The sequence below is a fragment of the Heterodontus francisci genome, chromosome 9, assembly GCF_036365525.1.
Source record: "Heterodontus francisci isolate sHetFra1 chromosome 9, sHetFra1.hap1, whole genome shotgun sequence".
Taxonomy (NCBI): Eukaryota; Metazoa; Chordata; class Chondrichthyes; order Heterodontiformes; family Heterodontidae; genus Heterodontus; species Heterodontus francisci.
Window position 1 is genome coordinate 69,001,842 of NC_090379.1, and position 25,342 is coordinate 69,027,183.

The window sequence follows — 25,342 nt, forward strand, 5'->3', positions numbered from 1 at the left end:
TTAGACTTGTTGTTGACAATAAACCCATCAGAATGACAAACATCAATTGTGGTTAATCATGTTTTGCGATGCATTTTGATATATTGTGATTATTCAGGCTCTCTTTAGAAACAATGACATTGAATTGTCTCTCTGAACTATTTTCCTCCTTTTTAGAAAAAAGGTAATCCAATGCAGATTATATCTTTTATATGCACAATGATGGAACTAAGTTCCAGATCCACTTGGGTGTGCAAATAGGCTAAAATAATCGGGAGGCAGGGCTTGCCCATACACTTCATTTTAATTTTTCCATTTACTATTATAGATCCAAGTAGCAGGCTTAAAACCCATAACGATGTCAAACACCTGCAGTGATAGTAGCCCTTGGGCACTCCATCTGTTCCTTTCAATAACCAGGCCATCAGCTGAAGGTTGCCTAGGGCAAAATGCCAAATTGAGAATGTAAATCTTCGCTTTGTGGTACAGCTAGCAAATTAATCTTCAGGAGGGCATCTGATCCATAGCTTCCATAGCCAGTATGTACCAATTAGAATCAGAGGTTACTAGTTTCCTCATTTCATGGAATCACACAAAGTCATAGCACAGGAGTAGGCTATTTAGCCCATCATGCTGTGTGGACACTTTGAAGGAGCAGCCGCGCTTAGTCCCACAACGCTGCTTTATGTAGTCCAGTAAGTTCATCCTCCAGTACCTATCCAAATATGTTTTAAAATTATTTATGGAATCAGTTTCCACCACCTTTTCAGATAAGAGTGTTCTAGTTTCAACTTAGGTGAAAACATTTCTCATCTCCCCTCTAAACCTTTAGCCAATTATTTTAAAATTATGACCTTTGGTTATTAACCCACTCAGCAGAGGGAATAGTTTTACTCTAACTAACTTATCATCTCTAAAACCTTTAATAAGTCACCTCATAACTTTCCCTGTTCCAAAGATAACAGCCTAACTTTTCCACCTCTCCTCACAACCAAAGTCCCTCATCCCTGGTAGCATCTGGTAAAGCTCCTCGATACAGTTTCTAAGGCAATTATATCTTTCCTGAAGTGCGGTGCCCAGAATTGTTCCACAATATTCCAGCTGAGATGTAACCAGTAATTCATAAAGTACCAGCCTGATCTCTTTGCTTTCGTATTCTATTAGTCTATTTATAAACTCAAGTAGCCTATATGCTTTATAATCACCTATTTCTATGATAGACCAGAGGGTAGCCAGGGAAAACGTACAGGGATTGCCTGCACTTGTATTAACAGGCCAGTGACAAAAGAATGTGATTTGTGTTCTTTTCACACGTGACATTTCTAGGCAGCTTCATTTCTGAAACTTGGAAGGCGGTTTAGAATTTATGATGTACCTGAATTCCGGGAGTTACCAGCTAATTGGTTTGCCACCACGTTCCAAATACCTCTGTTAAATGGTCAGCAATACTTAATGCTTTCTGCACCAAAGTCAAACCCTATGGCATGCTTGCAAGTAAATGTGACATTTTGTCAAAGAATCAATTTCAAGTCACATTCTGCTTGAGATCTATTCTCAGAAATGATTCAATTCTACATCATCTCTGTATTTTCTGCCAATCTACCAATAAGGGAAAGCAATGAAACCAGATTATGAAGTAGAACTAATCCAGCATCAATAGCACAAGAAAAAGGCTCTATATTAACATAACAGTCTCATAGTTCTCTGAAGCTTGAATACCTCCACCTACTAATCACTTGCTCTTGCTTTTATTTCACTGGCATGTCAAGGAACCATGGCAACTTAAGCAGCTGGGCTGGTTACAGCTGGGGTAGGAACAGACATAGGGTAGGAGGTCTGTGAAGCAGCACAGCTGAAGAGACTGTACATATTATGAATACTCCTGTTGCAGAGGATTGGAGAACTCTCTCTGTGACTGTTCAATCTAATTCATCATTTTGGTATTGTCTGTGTATTGGATTGACTGGGCTTGAACCAGAAGCAGTAACTACTGCAAGGCAAACCAGACCACTCTCACCTCAGACTACTGATAGGCTACTGTAACTATTGGGCAAGCCAACAGACCCGTCCTTGCTAATTCACTAAGTGAAGTACTCAACTAGAAGGAAACATCTTTCTTAACCTACAGAGGGGATGCTGGTTGCAACTGCGGAATAATATTTAACAAGGTGCTCTAGGAGTCTCTCATCACTGTAAGCCGTCAGCTGAGGAAAAATCTAGGCAAACTAGTTGCAATGAATGACAGGTTTTGAGATACCACTGTCAATAGCTTCACAAAGAATCTGCATTCTCTGATCACAAAGATAGTTGTGTAGCATTTTATGGTAGATTTTGGCAAGAATTTTGTCCTCTGAATTGAAATCGGACTTCTTTAAGGTTACCGGGTGGCATAACTGGAATTCTAAACTTTGGTGAAACAGAAAGACTACAGTGTGATCACTGAATAGTGGCACATGATTAAGTAAATATACAGATGCAGCATATTATGTTTTAAGGCATTTAAGAAAATTAGCACGTGACTAAAAGCATTGCTGCAACCATGCCTGTGGTTAATCAGCAATTTCCATTGGGCAACATTTGGCTCAAGGAAGATGATAAATGGGGGAAAAGATCTGCAAGATTATGCATAGAGAATAAGTAGCAAATATATATTTGACTAATTTGTATTGGGTTTCTGAGTCTAAGCCTATTCAATATTTGCTGCACCTTCTTGCAACTTCTCTAACAAATAGCTGTTGTTTTCTACACATCAGCCCATTTTGTATCCATAACAAAGGTTTACTCCAAATTCCCCCACGAGTTAACAAGTAGCCCTTTTTTGGGATAAATGTCAAATTACTTTTGGAAGTCTAGGTAGATTATCTTGCAACGCTTACCACAGTCCACTTGCATTTCACTTCCTGAGGATAGTTAAGGTCATTGGTCAGGCAGGATCTTCCCCTTCCAAATACATATTGATTATTATTTAGGAAATTATATGAACCATTTTCACTGAATAATGAATTCCATTAATTTACACAGTAGTGAACAGAGATTACTGTTCTGTAGTTACCTTGTCTGATTTTTGAATAGTGACACATTAGCCCAATTCAAATATACTGCCACCTCCCGCGTGTTCATTAATTCTCTGATGATAATCAGTGCCTCAAATTTCCTTGCCAGTTTATTTTAGCAAGTTGCGATCATAACATGATTAAATTTCACATTCGGTTTGAGGGTGAGAACAGTTGGTCTAAGACTAGTGTTTTCAAATTTAAATAAAGGCAATTACAAGGGTATGAAGACAGAGCTGGTTAAAGTGAACTGGGAAATTAGATTAAAGGGTAGGACAGTGGAGATGAAGTGGCAGACATTTAAGGAGATATTTCATAACACTCAGCAAAAATACAATCCAGTGAGAAAGACTCTAGGAGAAAGATGCACCATCTGTGGCTAACTAAGGAAGCTAAAGGCAGTATCAAACTGAAAGAAAAAGCATACTATTCTGCAAAGATTAGTGGTAGGACAGAATTTAAAAATCAGCAAAGAATGACTAAAAAAAGAGGGAGAATTTAGAGTATGAGAGAAAGCTAGCTAGAAATATAAAAATAGATATTAAGAGCTTCCACAAGTATTGAAAAAGGAAAAGAGTAACTAAACTGAGCACCGGTCCCTTAGAGGGCGAGACTGGGAATTAATAGGAAATAATGAAATATCAGAAGCGTTGAACAAATATTTTGTGTCCGTTTTCACTGTAGAAGATAGAAATAACATCCCCGAAATACTTGTAAATCAGGAGGTGAAAGGGAGGAACTTAAAACAATTGCAATCATTAGCGAAAGAGTACTGAGAAAACTATTAGAACTAAAGGCTGACAAGTCCTCAGGACATTCTGGCCTGCATCCTAGGGTCTTAAAAGAAGTTGCTGCTGAGATAGTAGATGCATTAGTTGTAATTTTCCCAAATTCCCTAGATTCTCAAAAGGTCCCATCAGATTGGAAAATAGTGAATGTAACTCCTCTATTCAAAAAAGGAGGGAGACAGAAAGCAGGAACCGACAGGCCAGTTAGCCTAACATTGGTCATAGGGAAAATGCTATAATCTATCAAGGAGGTTATAGCAGGGCACTTAAGAGGATTGGTTAGTTAACAGTAAGCAGACAGTAGGGATAAATGGGTAATTTTCAGGTTGGCAAGCTGTAACCAGTGGAAGGCCACAGGGATCAGTGTTGGGGCCACAACTATTTACAATCTACATCAATGACTTGAAGAAACAGAATGTATGGTTGTTAAATTTTCTGATGACACAAAGATAGGTAGGAGAGTAAGTTGTGAAGAGGACATAAGGAGTCTGCAAAGGATACAGATAGATTAAGCGAGTGGGCAAAAATTTGGCAGACAGAGTATGATGTGGGAAAATGTGAACTTGTCCATTTTGGCAGGAAGAATAGAAAGTAGTATATTATTTAAATTGAGAGAGATTGCAAATCTCTGCAGTACACAAATCACAAAATGCTAGTATGTAGGTACAACAAGTGATTAGGAAGGCAAATGGAATGTTGACTTTTATTGCAAGGGGAAATCGAGCATAAAAGTAGGGAAGTTTTGCTACAGTTGTACAGGGTGCTGGTGAGACCACATCTGGAGTATTGTGTGCAGTTTTGGTCTCCCTACCCAAGAAAGGATATAATTCCATTGGATGCAGTTCAGAGAAGGTTCACTAGGCAGGTTCTTGGGATGACAGGGTTATCTTATGAGGAAAGGTTGGACAGGTTGGTCCTGCATACATTAGAGTTCAGAAGATGACAGGAGATCTTATTGAAACATACAAGATCCTGAAGGGATTTGACAGGGTGGACGTTGAAAGGATGCTTCCCCTTATAGGACAGACTCGAACTAGGAACGGGACACAGTTTTAAAAATAAGGGGTCTCCCTTTTAAGATGGAGATGGAGAATTTTATTCTTAGAGGTTTGTTAGTCTGTGGAATTCTTTTTCTCAGAAAGTAGTGGAGGCAGGGTCACTGAATATTTTTAAGGCTGGGTTAGACAGATTCATGATTGACAAGGGAGTCAAAGGCTATAGCAGGTAGATAGAAAAAGTAAAGTTGAAGCCACATCAGATCAGCCATGATCTTAAATTGCAGAGCAGGGTCGAGGGAGCGAATGGCTAACTCCTGCTACTAGTTTGTATGTTAGTATGTATGTAAGCACCATCTACACCTGGTGATTTTTTGTTTTTTTAGTCCTTTTTAGTTTATTTAGAACTTCCATCTCATTGAGATTGCAGTTACTAATTTTGTGAAGTTCACTGTTTCTGGAATCACTCAATATTTTCTATGTTATCATCCGCTGTTTTGAAGCCATTTGCTTTTATTAATGATTCTCACCTTGTGTTTGACCATCCTCCCATTAAGTACTGAAATAGCTTTTTACTATTAAGTTTTATATATGCAGAATAGTTATTATTTTTTCGGTTTCCGTGACCAGACTGATCACCTTTTAACATGTTTATGTATGTTCTTATAGTTATCCCACTCCCCTTCTCCCTGCAAGATTGGTACAAGTAATTTCTCCTCTTTATTTCACTTTTGATTTTTTTTTCATCAGTCCATGTAGTCTGAGCTTGCTGGTTCTAGGTAGATATTGATCTGCATGCTTGAAATTGAGTCTTTTATAACTAGTGTTATCTCCAATGCTATTTGTTCCCCATGTGCAATCAACGTAGTTCATCATTCCATGTGTCCCAACGATTACTTTGCCACAGTGACTGATCATGTTGAGGTTCTCGATGTCTTTTTACTGCAGCTGTAGCTATTGCAAAATGATACATGGAGTATTCATATTACCCAGCTTTTCTTCCTATATGCAGTACTCCACACTTCCACATATCAAATCTCATACCTCCTTTGTTCCACCAGTCACATATTTTGCCGACTTACCTCGGGCATATTTAACTAGCCTTCCTAGTTTGGTATGTGAGAGTTTGACCAGTTTGCATAAGAATTCAGAATCATCAGCGAAAATAAGAAACAGTTCAACTTCAACATCAATCTTTGGAGCACTCACTCAGCATTTCCCCCCATTTCAATACAACTCTTACAGCTTTTTTTTGCTACTTTCTACCTTGAAGCCAATTTCTTATCCATTCCTACACACAGAAAACTTCAATTCCATACAAAATTTGGAACGCATTGCACGCTCAGATGTCGCATATACAATGGCATTTCCAAGTACAACATACTTGCTATGTGAAGGGACATTGTTTTAATGTTGCTCTCGCCATTTGGATTTAATGTTCCTTTCATCCACTGTAATTTGCTCCTTCAATTCATTCAACCAATCAACATAGCCTCTTGTTTTCCAATATTATCTTTCTCCTAATTTTCAACTCACTAAACCATTGATTAAAATTTTCTTACTTTCCTCAGTCCAGTAAAAGTTTAAAAAAAAATCTTAATTTGTTTCTTCAGTTATCTTTGTCAGCTTAAAATAAAGTCTCTGGAAATCCTGGAGACAGTTTAATGAGTTGCAAATTAGGTGAAAGGTAATATTGGAAAAAATAAGAGGCTATGTTAATTGGGTGAATGAGCAAACTGGAGGACCAAATTAAGTGGATGAAAGGAACATCAAAATCCAAATGAATAGAGCAACTTTGAAACAATGTTGCATCACCTAGCAAGTATGTTGTACTTGGAAATGCCATTATGTATGCTTTATATTTAATATGCCTTACTACAGTTTATCACAAGGTCAAATCTTCAAATCATTATGATTATTGCTATGTAAGTATTGCCCAGCATTTCAAGTTTATTAAAATTGGGTTAAGTATCGCCTCTTTTCTGGAAGCTGTCTCATATTAGCTCCACGTATTTACCTTCCCTTTTGAAAGATTCTCACCATCGACTTATGGGCAATCTGAGTCACACGCGGTAGGCCGAAGGGCCAGTTTCTATGCTGTACTACTCTATGACACAGAATATGTATCCATTTGTCCTGCAACGACTTCCCTATTTGATTAAAAACTCCACATTAGATGCAACACTTCACCCTGATAGTCTATGATAATCTCAGTTGTGCAGTTCTTCACTTTGTTGTCATGGGTATCCACCCAAATTCAATCCTTCCTTTACTTGAAGTTATATTAACATTTAACTACATTATTGAAGAGCTAATGGAAAAAAATGTCTTCACTGAAAAAAATAAAAATTACAATGAATTTTTTTATTTTATTCATTCGTGGGATGTGGGCGTCGCAGGCCAGGCCAGCATTTATTGCCCATCCCTAATTGCCCTTGAACTGAGTGGCTTGCTGGACCATTTCGAGGGCATGTAAGTGCTGTGGCTCTGGAGTCACATGTAGGCCAGACCAGGTAAGGACAGCAGATTTCCTTCCCTAAAGGACATTAGAATTGAAGAAAAAATTAAAAATGTATGAAGGAAACAAATGCTAGAATAATTAAGACTTGGCAAATGCACAGAAAAAAGTGGCAATTTCTCTTCTTTGCATGGAAACAGAAGGTGCATGATGCACCAGAATAAAAATTATCTGAAATATATATCAGATCAGATTTGATCCAGCATGGAGCCTCAGAACTACACAACAGGATTGCAGTACAGACTGCTTACAAAAGACTGAAAGAAACAAGAGGAAAATAGAATGATTTGAAGCAAGAGAACTAGAATGATTAAAGAAAAATCTCATTTATAAGCAGTCAAATCAAACAACCAAAAACAAGGTTGTATGGACTAGCTTGTAGCACACCGTGTATTACGAAATACATTATTTTGGAAAGTCTGCACAATGTAGTTTGAGATATACAAGAATTTGAGGGCACCAATGCTGAAATTATAAATGTAAAACATATTAGCTATTTCAATCTACTAAAGATACTAGACAACGTCAAGGAGTCAGTGGTTATATATAAACACTGATGACACACCAAGCTATACCTGAGCAACGAAACCCCTGGTTTATTCTGAATCAGCTAGGCTGCAGTGCCTTAAACTGGGGACAGGGGAAAGAAAACAAATGTTGAAAGTACTTCCATTCCTGAATTCTATCTCTTGATGATTGCTGGAAGAATGAATGTGTGGATGTTAGGCAAGAATAGATTGGTCTTTGCAACGATGATTCACAGTTGAATAGATTCTAGCCGTTCAGATTAGGCTCACACATTATGAACCACTACTTGGCTAAGGTACCAAGGGCTTGCCAGTGTCCATGAAACTGTAGTCCAATATAAGTCATTGTCTTCAAGACAGGAGGAAAAAAAAGGAAGTAAAGAAAAAAGAATGTCAGATGCTGAAACTATTTTTTTTTTACAGGAGTACTTTTGAAGCTGGCTGAATTATAAAATGTTCAGGAGCAGCACCTAGAGTGGAAAACAGGAGAGGGAAACCTACTAAGTTTAATTAATTTATATCTTTTAAAGAACAGCTGTAGATAATTCTTTCATTGTTTCTTTATCCATTGACATCTCTGGTCCTTCAGTTGGTTGTGGTAACCACTTAGTCTGTTTTAAGCCAACACAATTGCTTATTTCCACGTTCTACATAAGGCAGCCGTTTTAAACTGCTCTGCCAGAGTTTATAAGCACACAGAAAATAAAAAACTATAAACAAAAAGAATCTAGAAAAGAATAAACTACGGTTTCAAGCTAGGTTTGATATTTGAAGTTATTAAGATGCCCCAAAATAACTGAAAAGATTTACAAAGGCATATTAGTAGAAAGTACTGCCTTGTATGACACCTTAGTTTCTGGATGCACATTAGATTCAGTACAATACATAACAGCACATGTATCTGTGGTATTACTTTTTGCAAAAGAAACCAACTTATGGCAGAGTAAGAACTGGCATGATTTTCACTGTGATCTTGTAAATTCTTGTCATCAGCATCAATGTGATATATGGTAACACTGTAAAGATAAACCGGATTTTGTCTGTAAATTAACCAAATTATGTAAAATAAAATCCTAAATGGAGGGGAAAAAAGGAATAAGTTTATAAACTCAATGATATCTTGCACTAATACAAGGGATACGGCTTCAGGTTATAGAATGAGGCTACAAGTTAAATGATGTCTTGAACATTTACTATTTCATATTTTGGTTAACTGCTACTTAGCAAAAATCTTCATAAATTCCCTCAATTATATTGATTATTTCCATTTTAGCTGTTGGAAATTATGCATGTTGAAGGTTGTGGTAACCTCCTGGTGAAAGTATTCATAAAATGTCATAACAATCAGTGTATAGTAATGAGATGGCATCTAGTTACAAATGGGCCAGTGTGTTTTAGGTATCCAGGAATAATTTTAAAGATAATTATGGAATTCATTCAAAAAGATAGCACAAAGGCTACAAACTGAAATATAATTGGGTAAAAGTGTTGTGCTAACTGAAGATTTTTAAACCTGAAGCAGTTAGAAACGGACTTGGCTTTCGTGATATTAATAAGTTACTTATTAATAAACTAGGCAATGCAATGTTCATTAAACCAGCTCAAACATATGTTATTTTTAAACTCATATGCTAGAATGACAAATTTTATATCTGCAACTTCCATTTTTATAGTGAGGATGTAAAAGTTCTGGTATGATTACAGTACCAGTGTTTGGTAAAACTGTATGATATGACTTGTGCATATTATCATTTTCAGCAAACATACGACTTATCTTCTGAGTGGTCCATCATACCAGCAAAAAGAGTTTTTCGAAATATTTAGAAATAGTCAGTTGCCTTATTTTTAAAAAATTGTAATGTAAAAATAGATGGAAGTGAGGTATTTCTTTAAATTTTAGACTGTGCCTAATAATAACCGTATATACTAGAACTTCTCCAAAGACCCTTCATCTGGTAAACTTTAAAAATGTTCATATTTTACAAACAAAGAACTATGATTAACTTTTATTTTTGTTGATCAGTTTCTGAATATTGTCAGGCAAACCCCCCATCTAACAAGACTGAGGCACACATTATTTTGCTACATGAACATTAAAACTTAAAATGCAAGACCTGACTGGAAGGACATTTGCATAGCACTAGCTGTTGCAGAGAATTTGAACTTCAACAAAGGATTTTGAACTGAGACAAAGCCATGTGCTCATGGAGTAAAGATCTCTCCTGGAACTGAAGTAAGAATTACAGCCTCTCCTGTCTGCCTGCTTCCATCTCCTTCGCACAGATCTGAACCTTGTGAAAACACGTGAAATTCAAAGAGAGAAAAGTTTCCTAAGTGAACAAGCTTTTATGACGACTAATGGGCCCCAACGAAAAGCAAGACTACTTACAAAAGAACTACAGTGAACTCGAAGCACCATAATAAGATATTGCCACAAACCCCCCTCTACTATATTTTCCTCTTCTCTTTTCTGTTCCTATCTGCATGTGTATATTGCATGTGCATGCTAGCATGAGCTCACTGTATATCCGTAGGCATGAACCGTAGAGTTTAAGTTTTAATAAAATTTCATCTTTCTTCTTTAACCCTGAGAAAGCTTGTGTGAATTGGTTTCTTTGTCTTATAATTGGAAAACTGTGAACAAGAATTCACAAAAAGGGGAGTTCAAAACCCAGAATGTTTAAAATTAAACCCTGTTACACTAAGACCAGGTAAAGATATCCCTAGACACATTTCTCACCTGGTCGTAACAATATTTATTGAAACAGTGCTATTGAAGTCATTAAGGAAATCTGCTTGGAGGAGTTACCAAAGAAACCGGCAAAGAATTACTAAAAGGTTGATAGGGAAGGTAAAATTAGTGTACGAGAGAAAACTAGCTAGAAATATAAAAGACAGATAGTAAGAGTTTTTATAGATATTCAAAAAAGAAAAGTTAACAAAGTGAGCATTGGTCCCATAAAAAGTGAGTCTGGGGAATTAATAATGGATAATAAGGAGATGGCAGATGAATTGAACAGGTGTTTTGCATCGGTCTTCACTATTGAGGATACAAGTAACATCCCAGTATTAGCTGTAAGTCAGGAAGTGGAAAGGAGGGAGAAACTCAAGAAAATTACAATCACCAGGGAAGTGGTACTGAACAAATTGTTGCAGCTGCGGGCTGATAAGTCCCCGGGTCCTGATGGACTTCATCCCAGGGTGTTAAAAGAAGTGGCTAGTGAGATAGTTGATGCGTTAGTTTTAATTTTCAAAATTCCCTAGATTTGGGGAAGGTTCCATTAGATTGGAAAATAGCGATTGTAACTCCTTTATTCAAACAGGGAGGGAGACAGAAAGCAGGAAACTACAAGCCAATTAGCTTAACATCCGTCTTAGGAAAATGTTAGAAGCTATTATTAAAGACGTTATAGCAGGGCATTTACAAAATTGAAGGTGATCAGGCAGAGTCCACATGGTTTTGTGAAAGGGAAATCATGTTTAACCAATTTATTGGAGTTCTTTGAGGGAGCTACATGTGCTGTGGATAAAGGGGAACCAGTGGATGTATTGTACTTAGATTTCCAGAAGGCATTTGATATGGTGCCACATCAAAGGTTATTGCCAGAAAATAAAAGCTCATGGTGTAGGGGGTAACATATTGGCATGGATAGAAGAATGGTTAGCTCACAGGAAACAAAAAGTAGGCATAAATGGGTCATTTTCTGGTTGGCAAGATGTAACGAGTTGTGTGCCACAAGGATGTGTCCTGGGGCCTCAACTTTTTACAATTTATATAAATAACTCAGATGAAGGGACCGAAGGTATGGCTGCTAAATTTGCTGATGGCACGAAGTTAGGTAGGAAAGTAACTTGTGAAGAGGACATAAGGAGGCTACAAAGGGAAAGAGATAGGTTAAGTGAGTGGCAAAGACCTGGAGTATAATGTGGGGAAGTGTGAAATTGTCCACTTTGGCAGGAAGAATAAAAAAAGCATATTATGTAAATAGTGAGAGACTGCAGAGCTCTGAGTTGCAGAGGGATCTGGGTGTCCTAGTGCATGAATCGCATATTTTGCAGGTTCAGCACGTAATTAGGAAAGCTAATAAAATGCTATCATTTATCGCGAGGGGAACTGAATACAAAAATAGGGAGGTTATGCTTCAGCTATACAGGGCATTGGTGAGACCACATCTGGAGTACTGTGTACAGTACTGGTTTCCTTATTTAAGGAAGGATCTGAATGCATTGGAGGCAGTACACAGAAGGTTTACTAAACTAATACCCAGAATGGGCCGGCTGTCTTATGAGGAAAGATTGGATAGGCCAGGCTTGTATCCGCTGGAAGAGGAAAAGGTAACGTGATTGAAACATATAAGATCCGGAGGGGTCTTGACAGGGTGGACGTGGAAAGGATGTTTCCCCTTGTGGGAGAATCTAGAACTAGGGGTCACTGTTTAAAAATAAGGGGTCACCCATTTAAGACAGAGATGAGGAGAAATTTTTTCTCTGAGGGTTGAGTGTTTTTGGAATTCTCTTCCTCAAAAGGTGGTGGAAGCAGAGTCTTTGAATATTTTTAAGGCAGAGGTAGACAGCTACTTGTTAAGCAAGAGGGTGGAAGGTTATCGGGGGTAGGTGGAAATGTGGAGTAGTCAGTTCAGCCATGAACTTAGTGAATGGCGGAGCAGGCTCGAAGGGCCGAGCGGCCTACTCCTGCTCCTAATTCATATGTTCGTATGTATGTACAGTGTGTGGAAGCTAAATTTATAGAGATATGGTTATTAGCTTGGAGGGCTTCTGTAATCAGATAATTTTAATGTTATTAATTAACATCTCCTGCGCATCATCAGTAATTCCTCCAAGCCACTTCTCAATAAAGCCATCAGCACTCATTACTTGAAGAAAAATTATTTTAGAAAATGTACAAAGGTAAGCAAACAATTCTTTGCAATATGAGATTTGTTAAAAAGGAACCAAAAAGCTGTTTAAACATTATTCTAGTTACAAACCTCACTTATGATTCTACTGCATCTAAAAATTTACTTTCTGTATAGCACACTTACTGCTGGCATTAGTGCCAAATAGTACTATATTTTATATACAGGTTATACACATGCATCAATGCAATTGCTTTTGGTTCATGCAAGAGGGAAATAAAAGAGTTAGAGATGTTATTTGTCCAAACTAGCCTGGATTGTTAAAACATATTTCAGTGTTGAAAGGTTAGTATGACGTGCACGCCTGGTTAGTAAACTCTTTAGTCAAAGAAAATACTTCCAAATAAAGGACTTGGGGAAATCTCTTAGTGTGAACAGAGCATCAGAAAAGTTTGCTTTAAACTGTTAAATGTTTAGTGCTGTGGTAGGAAGTCACCTGAATGTAAGCTCTCTCACTGAATCTTACCTTTTGATTTATAGAACTGACATTTTAATGATCTAAAAGGGGAAAATAAAACAATGAAAATAATCACATTGATACAAGGTCGATACGTACAGGTTAGGAAGGTTGAGTTTGCCATTTTTGTAAATACCAAAGCTGGTTGAAAATACCATTTGATATTAATACTACCAGAAATCCATGGCTATAAAACAAACCTACGAATGACAACAATAATGCAATATTTTAATTCTCATTTGTTCCATTTTTGGTAAAGTTTTAAAAAAAAAGCTTGTTAATTTTTTTTTTAAGTCTAATTTTTTTTTGTTATAAAGGTGGAGACAAATCTTCATCCAATGTAAAAATAAAACTGGAAACAGAAAAAGGCTTTTCCAGAATGAGAAACTATAGATTATTTGTAAGAATTCCACAGAAAGGCCAATTCCTCTTGCCTATTTTATTGAACTCTGAAAACAGCTGTTCATATATCGATTTGCATCATAACAATTTTCCAGAAAACCATGATGAATTGTAGTTACCAAAAAAGGTATAGCAGATAAGTTGGTCTTTAAAAAAAAAGAGTGACATAAGTGCTTGCAATTAAAGTAACAGTATCATATAATGTTCAGTAATCAAATGCTATAAATCAAAAATATAGAAATGCAACTAATATGGAACTGTTCCGGGAATTCATTTATTACAAATGTAAACTTGAGATAAAATATTTGCTGTTACCTGAATCAGTTGGCAAGTGGTGACAAGGGGCTGGGCAGAAGACCTGGGCAGCAAAATCCTCAAAAGTAGTTGGTTCCTGATGGTGTTGTACAATTGTTTCCAGGTATCGAGCTCTCTCCTCATAGCTGACAAACAAGTTAAGTATAAACAAACCAATTAAACTAACCAGCATACTAAAGTTTGAAATGGATAAATATACACTTTAATCATAACTAGAAAGTTGCATTTCCACCATAAGAAAAATGTTCCAAAAAGTCCTGACCTGGTACCTTAGAGTTTATAGTGGGATTTTCTGAAATGTAACAGATTGCAAAAGAAAAATCAGAATAACTGCAAGCTTCCCTCCTGCATTCTAAACAATAAAATAAAACAGCACTGGTTATGTGCAGGGGAAGCTCCCTCCACATTCTTCCAATAGTGCACTTCAATCTCCACAGAAGGGATAGTTATGTATTACCACTGACATTTCTATTTCTCAGGCTACTTATTAAGGCTTCTCCAGTTCTCACACTAATAGTTAATGGCTCTGTAGGCAAGATTAAATAATGTTACTTAGTAATCAAATCCTGAATTATGGGAAGTTTTATGCTGCAGATTCAGTAACTAGAATTAAATCAAGATTGTTCAAACTCATTTCACTTGAAGAAAATTGAGATCAAAAGGAATCTGTGCCTCCTTCTCACCAATCTCAAAAGCTAGCCTCCAGTTGTTAAAATAATGGAGCACGCTGGCTCAGAGAACAGAAATACAGGTCAATAGCTTTTAATGTAACTGAACTTGTTAAACGAATTAACATTACAATAAGCAGTTGACTTTAGAAAACGATCTTGTGCCATGTAAGAAACATGGCCAACACATCAAAATGCTTCCTAACTTTGTATTATTTGCATAAATACAGAAAGTTATTTAATGTCACATCTTGTACAATCCAGACTATAGTTGGTAGCATGCCTCAGCAACTATGTTTACACAGGAATGACTGGAAAATACTAACTTTAAAATAAAACATCTTTATAGGGACAGTTTCATTGAAATAAAACAAGCAGGAAAAGTTAGTTTTCATTAAAATATATGAGACAACATGCTCTTACAGAGGGCTTAAGTTGTATTTTTTTCAATTATAGACCTACAGACAGAAAATATTACTGCTACTTCTGTTCAACAGACTGTAAATTTGGAGCAACAGGTAATAAACTACAATATCAGAGAAAAATATACACACTGACTATGTGACTTGCAGTTCCTGTTTTCAAGAACTTGTTAAATAACATCCCACAACATTTTTACATCTGTGTTGGTGTATCAACTTCTTCAAAGTTTTGTGGTACTGTTTTATGTTTGCAAAACACTCAATAATGCTATGGGGGAAAGAGAAGGGACAACGCATTCAGAGTTCTTGCAATGTTTTATTAAAATGCAAGCTGGAACTTGCTGAGAGCATCTAGTCATGCCAAAACTTGTGGTATATAAGGAACATGGGATTAAATCAAGTGACTATGAGCTAAACTCAGGAGCTATCAATTTTGGACCAAAGCTCTCTCGCCTTTTCTGAATATAAGCAGTTATTAAATGATACTGCAGACACCAGCTCACATTCTTTTTCATTAGGTCTCAGTTTCAATTGATACCATGCTGATTTTGAAGTTTCAAATATAAATACATGCAACATTCACAAACAGAATTTATGGTTTGCATACAAGCAATTTATTTTTAAAAATTGGAGGACTGAACTAGCTAATGATGCAACAGATTAGGTTTATAGTCTGCTTCAGAATTGCAGAACAAAGTCAAATTGTTGGCTTTATTTACTATAAACTATTTTAGATTTATTCTGAATATCTTTCAAATATTGGAGATATTAGTGTTATGAATAGCATGAATAGAAACATTTCTGGATAAGTAACGTCATGACACCTACATTGAGTCAGGAGTCAAGTCCCAGTCTGACTTAAATGTGCGCTGAAGCCAGGTGTAAGACCATCTCTAGTAGCTTTGAAAAGTCCAAGTGTATCAAGCCTGTGTCCTCAGCACCTTGCTCTACGGCAGCGAGGCCTGGACAACGTATGTCAGCCAAGAGCGATGTCTCAATTCATTCCATCTTCGCTGCCTCCGGAGAATACTTGGCATCAGGTGGCAGGACCGTATCTCCAACACAGAAGTCCTCGAGGCGACCAACATCCCCAGCATATACACCCTACGGAGCCAGCGGTGCTTGAGATGGCTTGGTCATGTGAGCCGCATGGAAGATGGCAGGATCCCCAAGGATACTTTGTACAGCGAGCTCGTCACTGGTATCAGACCCACCGGCCGTCCATGTCTCTGCTTTAAAGACATCTGCAAACGCGACATGAAGTCTTGTGACATTGATCACAAGTCGTGGGAGTCAGTTGCCAGCGATCGCCAGAGCTGGCGGGCAGCCATAAAGGCAGGGCTAAAGTGTGGCGAGTAGAAGAGACTTAGCAGTTGGCAGGAAAAAAGACAGAAGCGCAAGGGGAGAGCCAACCGTGTAACAGCCCTGACAACCAATTTTATCTGCAGCACCCTGTGGAAGAGTCTATCACTCTAGAATTGGCCTTTATAGCCACTCCAGGCGCTGCTTCGCATTCCACTGACCACCTCCAGGCGCTTACCCATTGTCTCTCGAGACAAGGCGGCCAAAGAAGAAGAAGAAGTAGCAGCTTTGTGTGAAGCCACATTCAGAAAATGTACAGGCTGTGTACTGGAGGTTATGGCACTTAAATCAAACTTACTTCCAAAGCATTTCAATCGTAGCAGAATTCCCACATTTCCCCTCATGCTCCCAAACATTAAAAATTAACTGGCTGGGGAGTGCCCCAGAAGATGGGCTGATCTTTACTGGCCCCTCGATGCTGCCGGCCGCGTCGCGGGGGCCGGTAAAATGTTGTGGGGAGAGGCCCGCCTCGATCCGCGACAGTGAGAAGGGCCTGCCACATATTACCGGCGGCGGGGGAAGCTCAGTGCGGCCTCCCTGCCACATGGCAGCGGGCCCTTCATCTGCATATTTAAATTGACAGTAATTATATTCAAATGAACTTACCTGCCATCCCACGCTGATTTTACGGCCTCTGTACGCGTTTGGAACTTCGCATGGAGTTCGAAGGCGAGAATCTACTCGGGGGGGGGGAGTAATAAAAGTTTCAGGGCGGGAGGGGTGGAGGAGCAGGGAAAACAATTTTTATTAGATTTGGGGATGGTGGGAAGGGGTTATAGGCCAAATGTTATAAGTTTAAGGGGTAAAGTTCGGGTAGGGAAAAAGGAATGTGTTGGTCATTTTGGGCATTGAAACGATCATTGGGGGGTTAGGGAAGGTCCATCCACACATTTATTATTATTGCTGCCTGCTTAAAAATTTAAAGTAATTCGAAGGACTTAAAACCCTTTAGAAATGGCGCCAGCGCCTACATGGTGGCGCCGGATGCCGTTACCAGGGATACAGATGCCACCCTTACACATCCTCGGGGGCAGGCGCTCTGCCCCATTATTTAAATGAGCCCCCATGCGAAATATTGCCAGGGCTCTGCAACGGCCGCTGAATGCAAGCACCCCGGTGAGTTCAAAGGGTGCCGCTGCGGAGCTCGAATAAAATTCAGCCCAATGTGTATGCATTCATGCATAAAGCTCATTTTTCAGTGAGTTCAGGGCAAGGTGTAGCCAGCAGTGAAATTTTGGTTTTCTGGCTGTTCATTCTGTTATACAGATAATGGCACCTATATTCTAATTATTTTGGGAGGGCAGTCATAAGCACTAAGGCTTCTGGACATTCTGCCCAAATGCTGTTCATAAAGGACTAGAGAACAGAGATTTAAGGTTTTAGGCAAGAGAGATCTGAGGAAGAATTTTTTTTAAAACACAGTAATAACCTGGAACTCGCTGCCTTTGAGTGGCGAAAGCAGATGATGAAAGATGTCAAAAGGAAATTGGATGGGCACTTGAGGGAAATAAACTTGCAGGGCTACGGAGGAATTTCTAGAGGGCCAGTATTGACTTGTTGGGTCGAATGGCCTCTTTCTGTGCCGTAACGACTCTGTGGTACTAAGGCTTAAGACTCAGCTGGGGTCCAAAACTTCAGCACTAACAACATTTTTTTTTTTAAGATGGAGGGATAATCTATTTGGGAGAATTACTTTCACAGCTGTAGTGGATAATGCCAAGTCATAAATAAAGAAGCCATCCTCTAAGATGAGGTATTTCCTCATGTTCCCTCTGATGACATTCTGGTATTGCAGCTCAGTTCTTTTGAGGAAGTCAGAGATACAATAACTGCTTTTTGCCTAATTGCATCACACGTAAGCTGCTTTTATATTGAACTTCCAGCTCTTGTAGCCCCAGTGTTCCTGCCCACAGCTAACAAGCTGATAAAGGTAAAATGGACATTTTTTTTCAGACCTATGATCAAGTCCAGTTTTGGGATCTTATCGCCTACTGCTAGTCTTACTATAATGACTATTGCACTGATGGCAGAGCAATTTGGGAGCAGTTAAACCCACTCGATGTTATAACACCACTTATGCATCACTGTTATACCTACACAACATAATACATTTTATTGTATTGTAACATTGCCTTGTGAATGCACAAAGGTTAATTTGATGCAATTGTTTTGCACAGCCGACAGTTGAGAAGGAGAATGATGCCAGAAGTACCATGTAAATTCAGGAAAAGCACTATGAGGCTGTTCACCTGAAACCTGGGCTGTACCATAAAAGGGCCTAGCAAAGCTTCAAGATCAGCAGAATAACCGAGGAGTTATCAGGTGACAGCCTTGCACATGGAGGTAGAACCATATGACATGAAAAGACCAGACCAGCATCGTACCAGATAAGGGGGTAGTTTTTGTCAGTTTGACTTATAATAGTGCCAAAATACTCGTTATCTTCATCTGTCGCAGAAGAGACTGATGAATTATTTGTGAAAGCATGCAAGTTACCCCTTAAAGCTGTCCTGCATACAAGAGTTAAGAAAACGTTTAGCAAACTGGCAAATGGGATGCGCATAGGATACGAGAGAAAGAAAAAAGATAGAATATCAGAAAGATACTGAAAAAGCGCAAGAGTTAAAGAACAGGAGAAAGAGAAGCCAAGAGCCTCCAATAAACAAAGCTACATTTTTTTCTTGAAAGGAAACATGAGTTGAATAAAGTTTCTGCACCTTTTCTGGTCCATTTGACTCTGCTTGTTCAGTGCATTGACCAGCTGAGCCATTAATGAACCAGCAAACCAATTGTGCATATTTGATCCATTTGTGCAGTGCATTAGCAGTTTAAAGAAAAACAGACAAATTTGGAAAGGGAGAATCCCAGATAGTCATAACTAATCAAATTTTGTACTGTGATCATATTGGCTTTTGGTATCAGCAGTGAGGACAAAACAGGTTTTCAATATGCAGAAGTTATACTGTTAATATAAAAATTAAAATGTTGTACTGAAAACGCTTTATTGGTTCCACACATGGGCAATGATGTGTTTATATTATTCACATTAGAATGCCATGCATTTTCAAGGTGGGCTGTTTCACAACAGAAATGCAGATGAAACAATGCAGAGAAGTGTGAAGTGATTCATTTTGGTAGGAATAACAAGGAGAGGCAATATAAAACAAAGAGCACAATTCTAAAGGGGCTACAGGAACAGAGAGAACTGGGGGTATATGTGCACAAATTGTTGAAGATGGCAGGGTAGGGAAAGCAGTTAAAAAAGACAAACGGGATCCTGGGCGTTCTATAAATAGAGACAGAGTGTACAAAAGCAAGAAACATAAAAAGTAAGTTATTGTGAAATGTTATAAAACATTGGTTTGGCCTCAGCTGGAATATTGCATCCAGTTCTGGGCACCGTAATTTAGGAAGGATATGATGGCTTTAGAGCGGGTGCAGAAAGGATTTACAAGAACGGTTCCACTGATGAGGTACTTCAGTTACATGGATAGATTAGAGAAGCTGCGGCTGTTCTCCTTTGAAAAGGTTCAGAGAATATTTGATAGAGATGTTCAAAATCATGGGGGGTTGAGAGAGTAGATAGAGAGAAACTGTTCCCATTGGCAGAAGGGTTGTGAACCAGTGGACATTGATTTATGAATGGCAAAAGAATCAGTGGCGACATGAGGAAAAACTTTTTAAAAACCACACCAAGTGGTTGGGATCTGGAGTGCACTACCTCAGTATGTGGTGGAGACAGATACAATCAGAGCTTTCAAAACAGAGTTGGATAAGCACACGAAGAGAGAAAAATTTTCAGGGTTATGGGGAAAGGGCCGGTGAGTGGGACTAGCCGAGTTGCTCTCAGAGAGCTGGCACGGACACGACATGCGCGCCTTCTGCGCAGCAACCATTCTATCGAAGCAGCTTGCTGATATATGCCTTAACACATTTTTGAACAAACCAGACAAAAATCAGGAAAGGAAACAGAATTCCTTTGTTTTGGTTTGCCATGATTTTGAAAGAGCTCATCATGTTTAAACTGCACATCAGGAATCTTCTTTTGCCAGTTTCAGAGCTGTTCAGCTTTATGACCTTCAACACAACATACTACAATACCTAGATCTTTCTGCAACTAGCTGATGTGTGGGTGACTGAGTAATTGTCATTATAACACTAAATAGAGATTAACATGTGAATAGCTTGGATATTTTGAATTAATCTATTAATCCCTTATCTGCTTTTAACATTTTTATAACCTTCCACTCTTTACTTACAATGTATCCTTATATTAGCTCACTTGTCCTGCCTGTTTTTCCTGTTATTGTTACTTGTTTCCACCACATGACATTACGTATGCTGTGACAGAATATATAAATTAAGATAATTGTAGGGCAACTTCACTACAATAAATAATATTCTATTTAAATCCTAGAAATGTGCAGGTTGCTACTGTTAAGCGATATTTCAAATGATATTGTATAGCAATGGAAGATATGCAATAAAAGACAACGAAAATGATTGCGTGGCTCTGCATTTTTACAGCTTTTCTCAAAAAAGTATTTTTTTTTTCCTGTAGCTTCACAGCTGCAGAATTACAGTGGCTAATAGTGCCCTGTTCACAGCAGTGTCTCTTGCATAGAGAATGTGGGGCTCTTGCATTATCAGAAAGTAATTTTCTGTTAAAAATGGGATTATTGGAGCTCCCACCTACTGTGCTTTTCATTCGTGTGATGCACTCGACTGAGAGCCATCTCTTGAAAAATTATGTTTGAAGGGTACAAAAATGAGCTTGTTAGCACATTAGAAGTTCAGTATCATAGGGCCCCAGAAAATTCCCAGTGCAGTGATAATTTATCTCTTCATACATGCTGCTACACAGTTTCCCAATTGATCATTCTTTTCACACAGGAGGTACCACTAGGAAGAAAGGATATGAAGGTCCATAGGATAACTACCCATTATCAAAACAAGAACTTCTAAAGTCTACTTGAACAGGAGGTGAACAGGACGCTGAACAAGGTGCAGAATTTATCCTTATCCCTATCCCTGTATGTAATAACATATTCTTAAGTGAGAATAGGTTTCAGTGATATAGATTTGGGAGTTACGACATGTGACTGAACAACACACATTAACAGATTCTTTCTGCGCATTGTCATCTGGTAATAACATCAATGAAATGGAAGAAAAACTGCAGACAGCTGCTGCAATCAAATGCTAAATGCAATTAGAGAACAATTTACTTCAGTCCAGGAAAAAAATTATAATGGCAGTAAACTGTCATGCTTACCAAGAAGAAAAACAGGGACCAATACGTGATTCATTCATTCCTGTCAAGGAAAGTTGAGGACAGATGCTATTGACCTTTAAAAGGATCCATTTGTAATTGGAGCAGAATCAGAAAAAACAATATTCTCTTTGACTTTTCCCTTTTTGAAACTACAGGCCATTGAAAAATTTGTGTTATATTTAACTTATGCAAATATTTTTAGGACTACACAGCTGCAAGACTATTTTTGTCACAGACTTTGCAAAAAATTTCTGGCTAAGGAATTACATTTCTCTGTTGAAAGGATGCCAACACAAATAAGCCCAATTTCTACGCTTTACAAACAATTGATTATGTTGCATGAAATCTATAGCACCAATTATCAGATAATATGCCAACTATATCCAAATGACTGTACTATATTGCAGCAAATGGGGTGGGGAGTTTTAAATATAGCTACCAATAATAAAGTGCGATTTTATTTGATCTCTACTGACACACTCACACTAATCAAATTGCAAGCAAAGGAATATAGAGCTCAATTACTATTGCCAGTTCATTCATCTGAACCACTTAACCAAGTTGGGCTACCCTGTACTAACTAAGACCCATATTCTTTAATTACTTAGTAAATAGCTTAAGGTTGGACAATGCACTATTTCAGAGATTCTGAATGCATCTGAACATTAATCCTTTGTAACTTATGTTGCCTGCAGTGTTACATTAATACTGTCACACAACACATTTTAATTGTTGAATCCTGAGATTTACAATATCTGATAGAAAGATGTGCTAATCCATGCAGTTATATTATAATACGTATATTGTTTATAACATGGCTCAATTAAGAACTAGGCAGAACACCTGGTACTTCTTTAGCTCAGTTCTTGGGCTGCCAGATGACAAGAAATCTATGACAGATGCTAAGCACTGCAAGGCTGTTAATAGTAGACAGAGTCAGTTTAGGTGTGGACCTTGCATGACCTCTTCTAAATCTGCCAATTATTGAACTAATAATTTGTCTTAGTAAATTGCATCATGTTCTAACCACTGTTTAATATTGGATAAAATACTTTCCAAGTAAATATTTCTTTAGTTTACAGCTAATGTCAAATTAAGAAAAAATATAAATATTTAGCTCTCATCCTTTGACACTTTGCAAACACAATTTTATCATAACAGATTACCTCCCTTCTGGAATGTAACTATTTAACTGGTCTGCTTATCTGACTAATTACAAAAGAGGCTGTAAAGAATAAAGATAAATAGTAAACTATCAACACTAAGCAATTCAAAGATGCAAAGCAAAATTGTTGGGACACTCAGAATAAAGTTCGAGTATCAACAGCACATTTCTCCAAATACATGATAAAAATACAAGTGCAAACTGTTAAGTCTCATAGTTGAGGTATATTCCTTGCTTATTGATATATTTAAAGCTGCTATATGAACAAATTAAACTTTATATCAAACCACAGTAAACTATTAACTCTATTGTCAGCATTTTCACGTCCTGCTGCGGGTGGCAATGGAGGCAGATGGGGTCAGAAAATACTGGTGCTGGCAGCCTGTCAGTTTCCTGACGTTGTTACTAGTGCCGGCCATGTTCACGAGGGTGGTATCATGATCCCGCCCGATCCCTAATTGAGGCCAATTAAGATGCTGGAGGAGCTCATTAGGTGCTTGTTAGTGGGGGATGTTAAGATTTTCATGGGGGTGCACAGGTTGCATGTGCTGTCTGGGGCAGATACACAGTGAGGAGCCAGTCATGGCCGCCCCAGGAATTACCTCAGCCCCAGAAAAAGGTGAATGTGTAGAGGGGGATTCGGCCATCGGGTCAGCGCTGGTGGTGGAGAGAGTGGGCAGGAAGCACTCTGGCAGTACGGGGGTAATCACTCTCCTCACATCGCAGGTGCATGAGCAGGTGGAACGGTTGCCAAGGACAATTGGGCAGCCACTGGACCACAAAGGCAGCAGCCATTGGCAATGGAGGCATGATTTTGGACCCACAACACCGTCTGCAGGAAAGGCGGCACTCCAGGTATCAGAAGGGCAGGAAGGATAGGAGGCCATACCCTTGTAGACAAAACTACCTGGAGATGACAGAGAACCAGTGCCACAGGAGACTGCGACATTCTAGGCAGATGGTTACAGACAGCTTTCCCGAGACATCGTTGAGATGAGAAATCCAGTCCAAAGTTCTGTGAGAATCTTCACTGTGCACTTTCACCACTCAAATGGCAGCCACAGTAACGGTTGCTGTGGTGAGTTTAAAGTGGGCCCGCACTTGAGTTGGCCTGCCTCCACAGCCACTAACTGACCATCAAACCTGCCTCCACGTCAATTAAGGGGTCGCCTCTGTGAAACTCAGGACTCATTTCTGTTTTCCACCCCCTCCCCAGGGTGGGTTCGCGACCAGGACACGGTTTCGACTTGTTTCCCACTCCCGACACGCAAATCCAACCCTATTATTCACTAAGTTTCAATGCTTTGAGCAGGAGGATTAATATTTATGAAAACCTTATAGCGATTACTTTAAACTTAAGTTGACAAATTCTCATATGCAAAACATGTGCTCTTTTGATTGAGATCTTATGTGAAAATTACAATTATTGACTAATGTAACTATTCATTAGTTGATATGATTATGCTCCTAATCTGGTGCTATAACAATTTAAAACACTTCAGTAGGAAAAATGTATTACGTCCCTAAAGTGTTTTCTCTGCATGTGGGCCACACAGTGTTCTCAACCGAGGGCAAATCCTTGAAGCAGATCATACAATAGTAGGGCAGTTATGTATTAGGCACATCACCTGTGAATATTTCTCTGACTTGTAGTCAGTCTGTAATCATCAATATTAGGCCACATTTTTGACAATTAATTGCCGAGTCACATGCAAATCACTTGGATGCTGTTCATGAAAGCTGTCTTCTAATTGTGTCAATCTTCTTCCAAATTAATGTTTTTTCTTTTGTCTAGTTTGAACCAGGATGACCATTCATACTATATCCTCACCATAATGTGCCATAACAAACAGTATTCGACAGGTAAGCTTCAAATCATCATATTGTCATAAATATAGAATCAATATGTTCATGGATTTCAATATTACATATAAGTAGCTGTAAGAAAAGGAAAGTTACATTTTGCAGAGCAAAAACCCAATCCAAAATAATGCCTTGGACAGCACAATGTCACTCCTAGTATTTAAATTGACTGTCACTGCCAGGATCTTTAATTTTAGCGTTCTGCTAGGCCACGTGGTATACTGCTGGATTTTGTTTTTAAAAAGGGGGTAGTAACAAAGGGAAGCTTCCCTGTGACAAATGTGCCATCTCCTCAGTTAACGGAGAAAGTACAAATCAGTTAAAATTCCCTGGTGTCGTCTCCCAAAACAAAGGGAAACAACAAAAAAAAGAGTTTGAGCTTTTACCATGGCCTATGATCGCATCTGTTTTTTTTGGAAAAAAAAACTGTGCCCTTACTCCCAAGTGCTAGGCTGGGAAGGTTCCAGACCCCATTTCCACAGTAGCAGCTGCTTGCTGACATGCATGCCACTCATAACCGTAGAATAATTCTTCAGGCCAGGAGACAAAAATAGAAAGTCTGCAATAAACTCCTGGTAAGTTACAAAAAAGATACACTTATTTCTTTATCTGTCAGAAAATGCATCACTTTTGCTAA

The 25,342-nt window shown here is 38.4% G+C and overlaps 1 protein-coding gene across 6 annotated transcripts in view; it reads right to left on the reverse strand.

The window, feature by feature from the left end:
• Window positions 1-25,342, reverse strand: part of ralgapa1 (Ral GTPase activating protein catalytic subunit alpha 1) — a 382,583-nt gene that overhangs the window by 10,570 nt on the left and 346,671 nt on the right. For 5 of the 6 annotated variants that reach the window (XM_068039277.1, XM_068039282.1, XM_068039283.1 and 2 more), the window contains one exon: window positions 13,951-14,075. In XM_068039277.1, the coding sequence (XP_067895378.1) occupies window positions 13,951-14,075 (125 nt within the window). Of the gene's footprint in view, window positions 1-13,242; window positions 13,275-13,950; window positions 14,076-25,342 lie in introns of all 6 variants that reach the window. The other variant, XM_068039280.1, reaches the window with a different exon arrangement.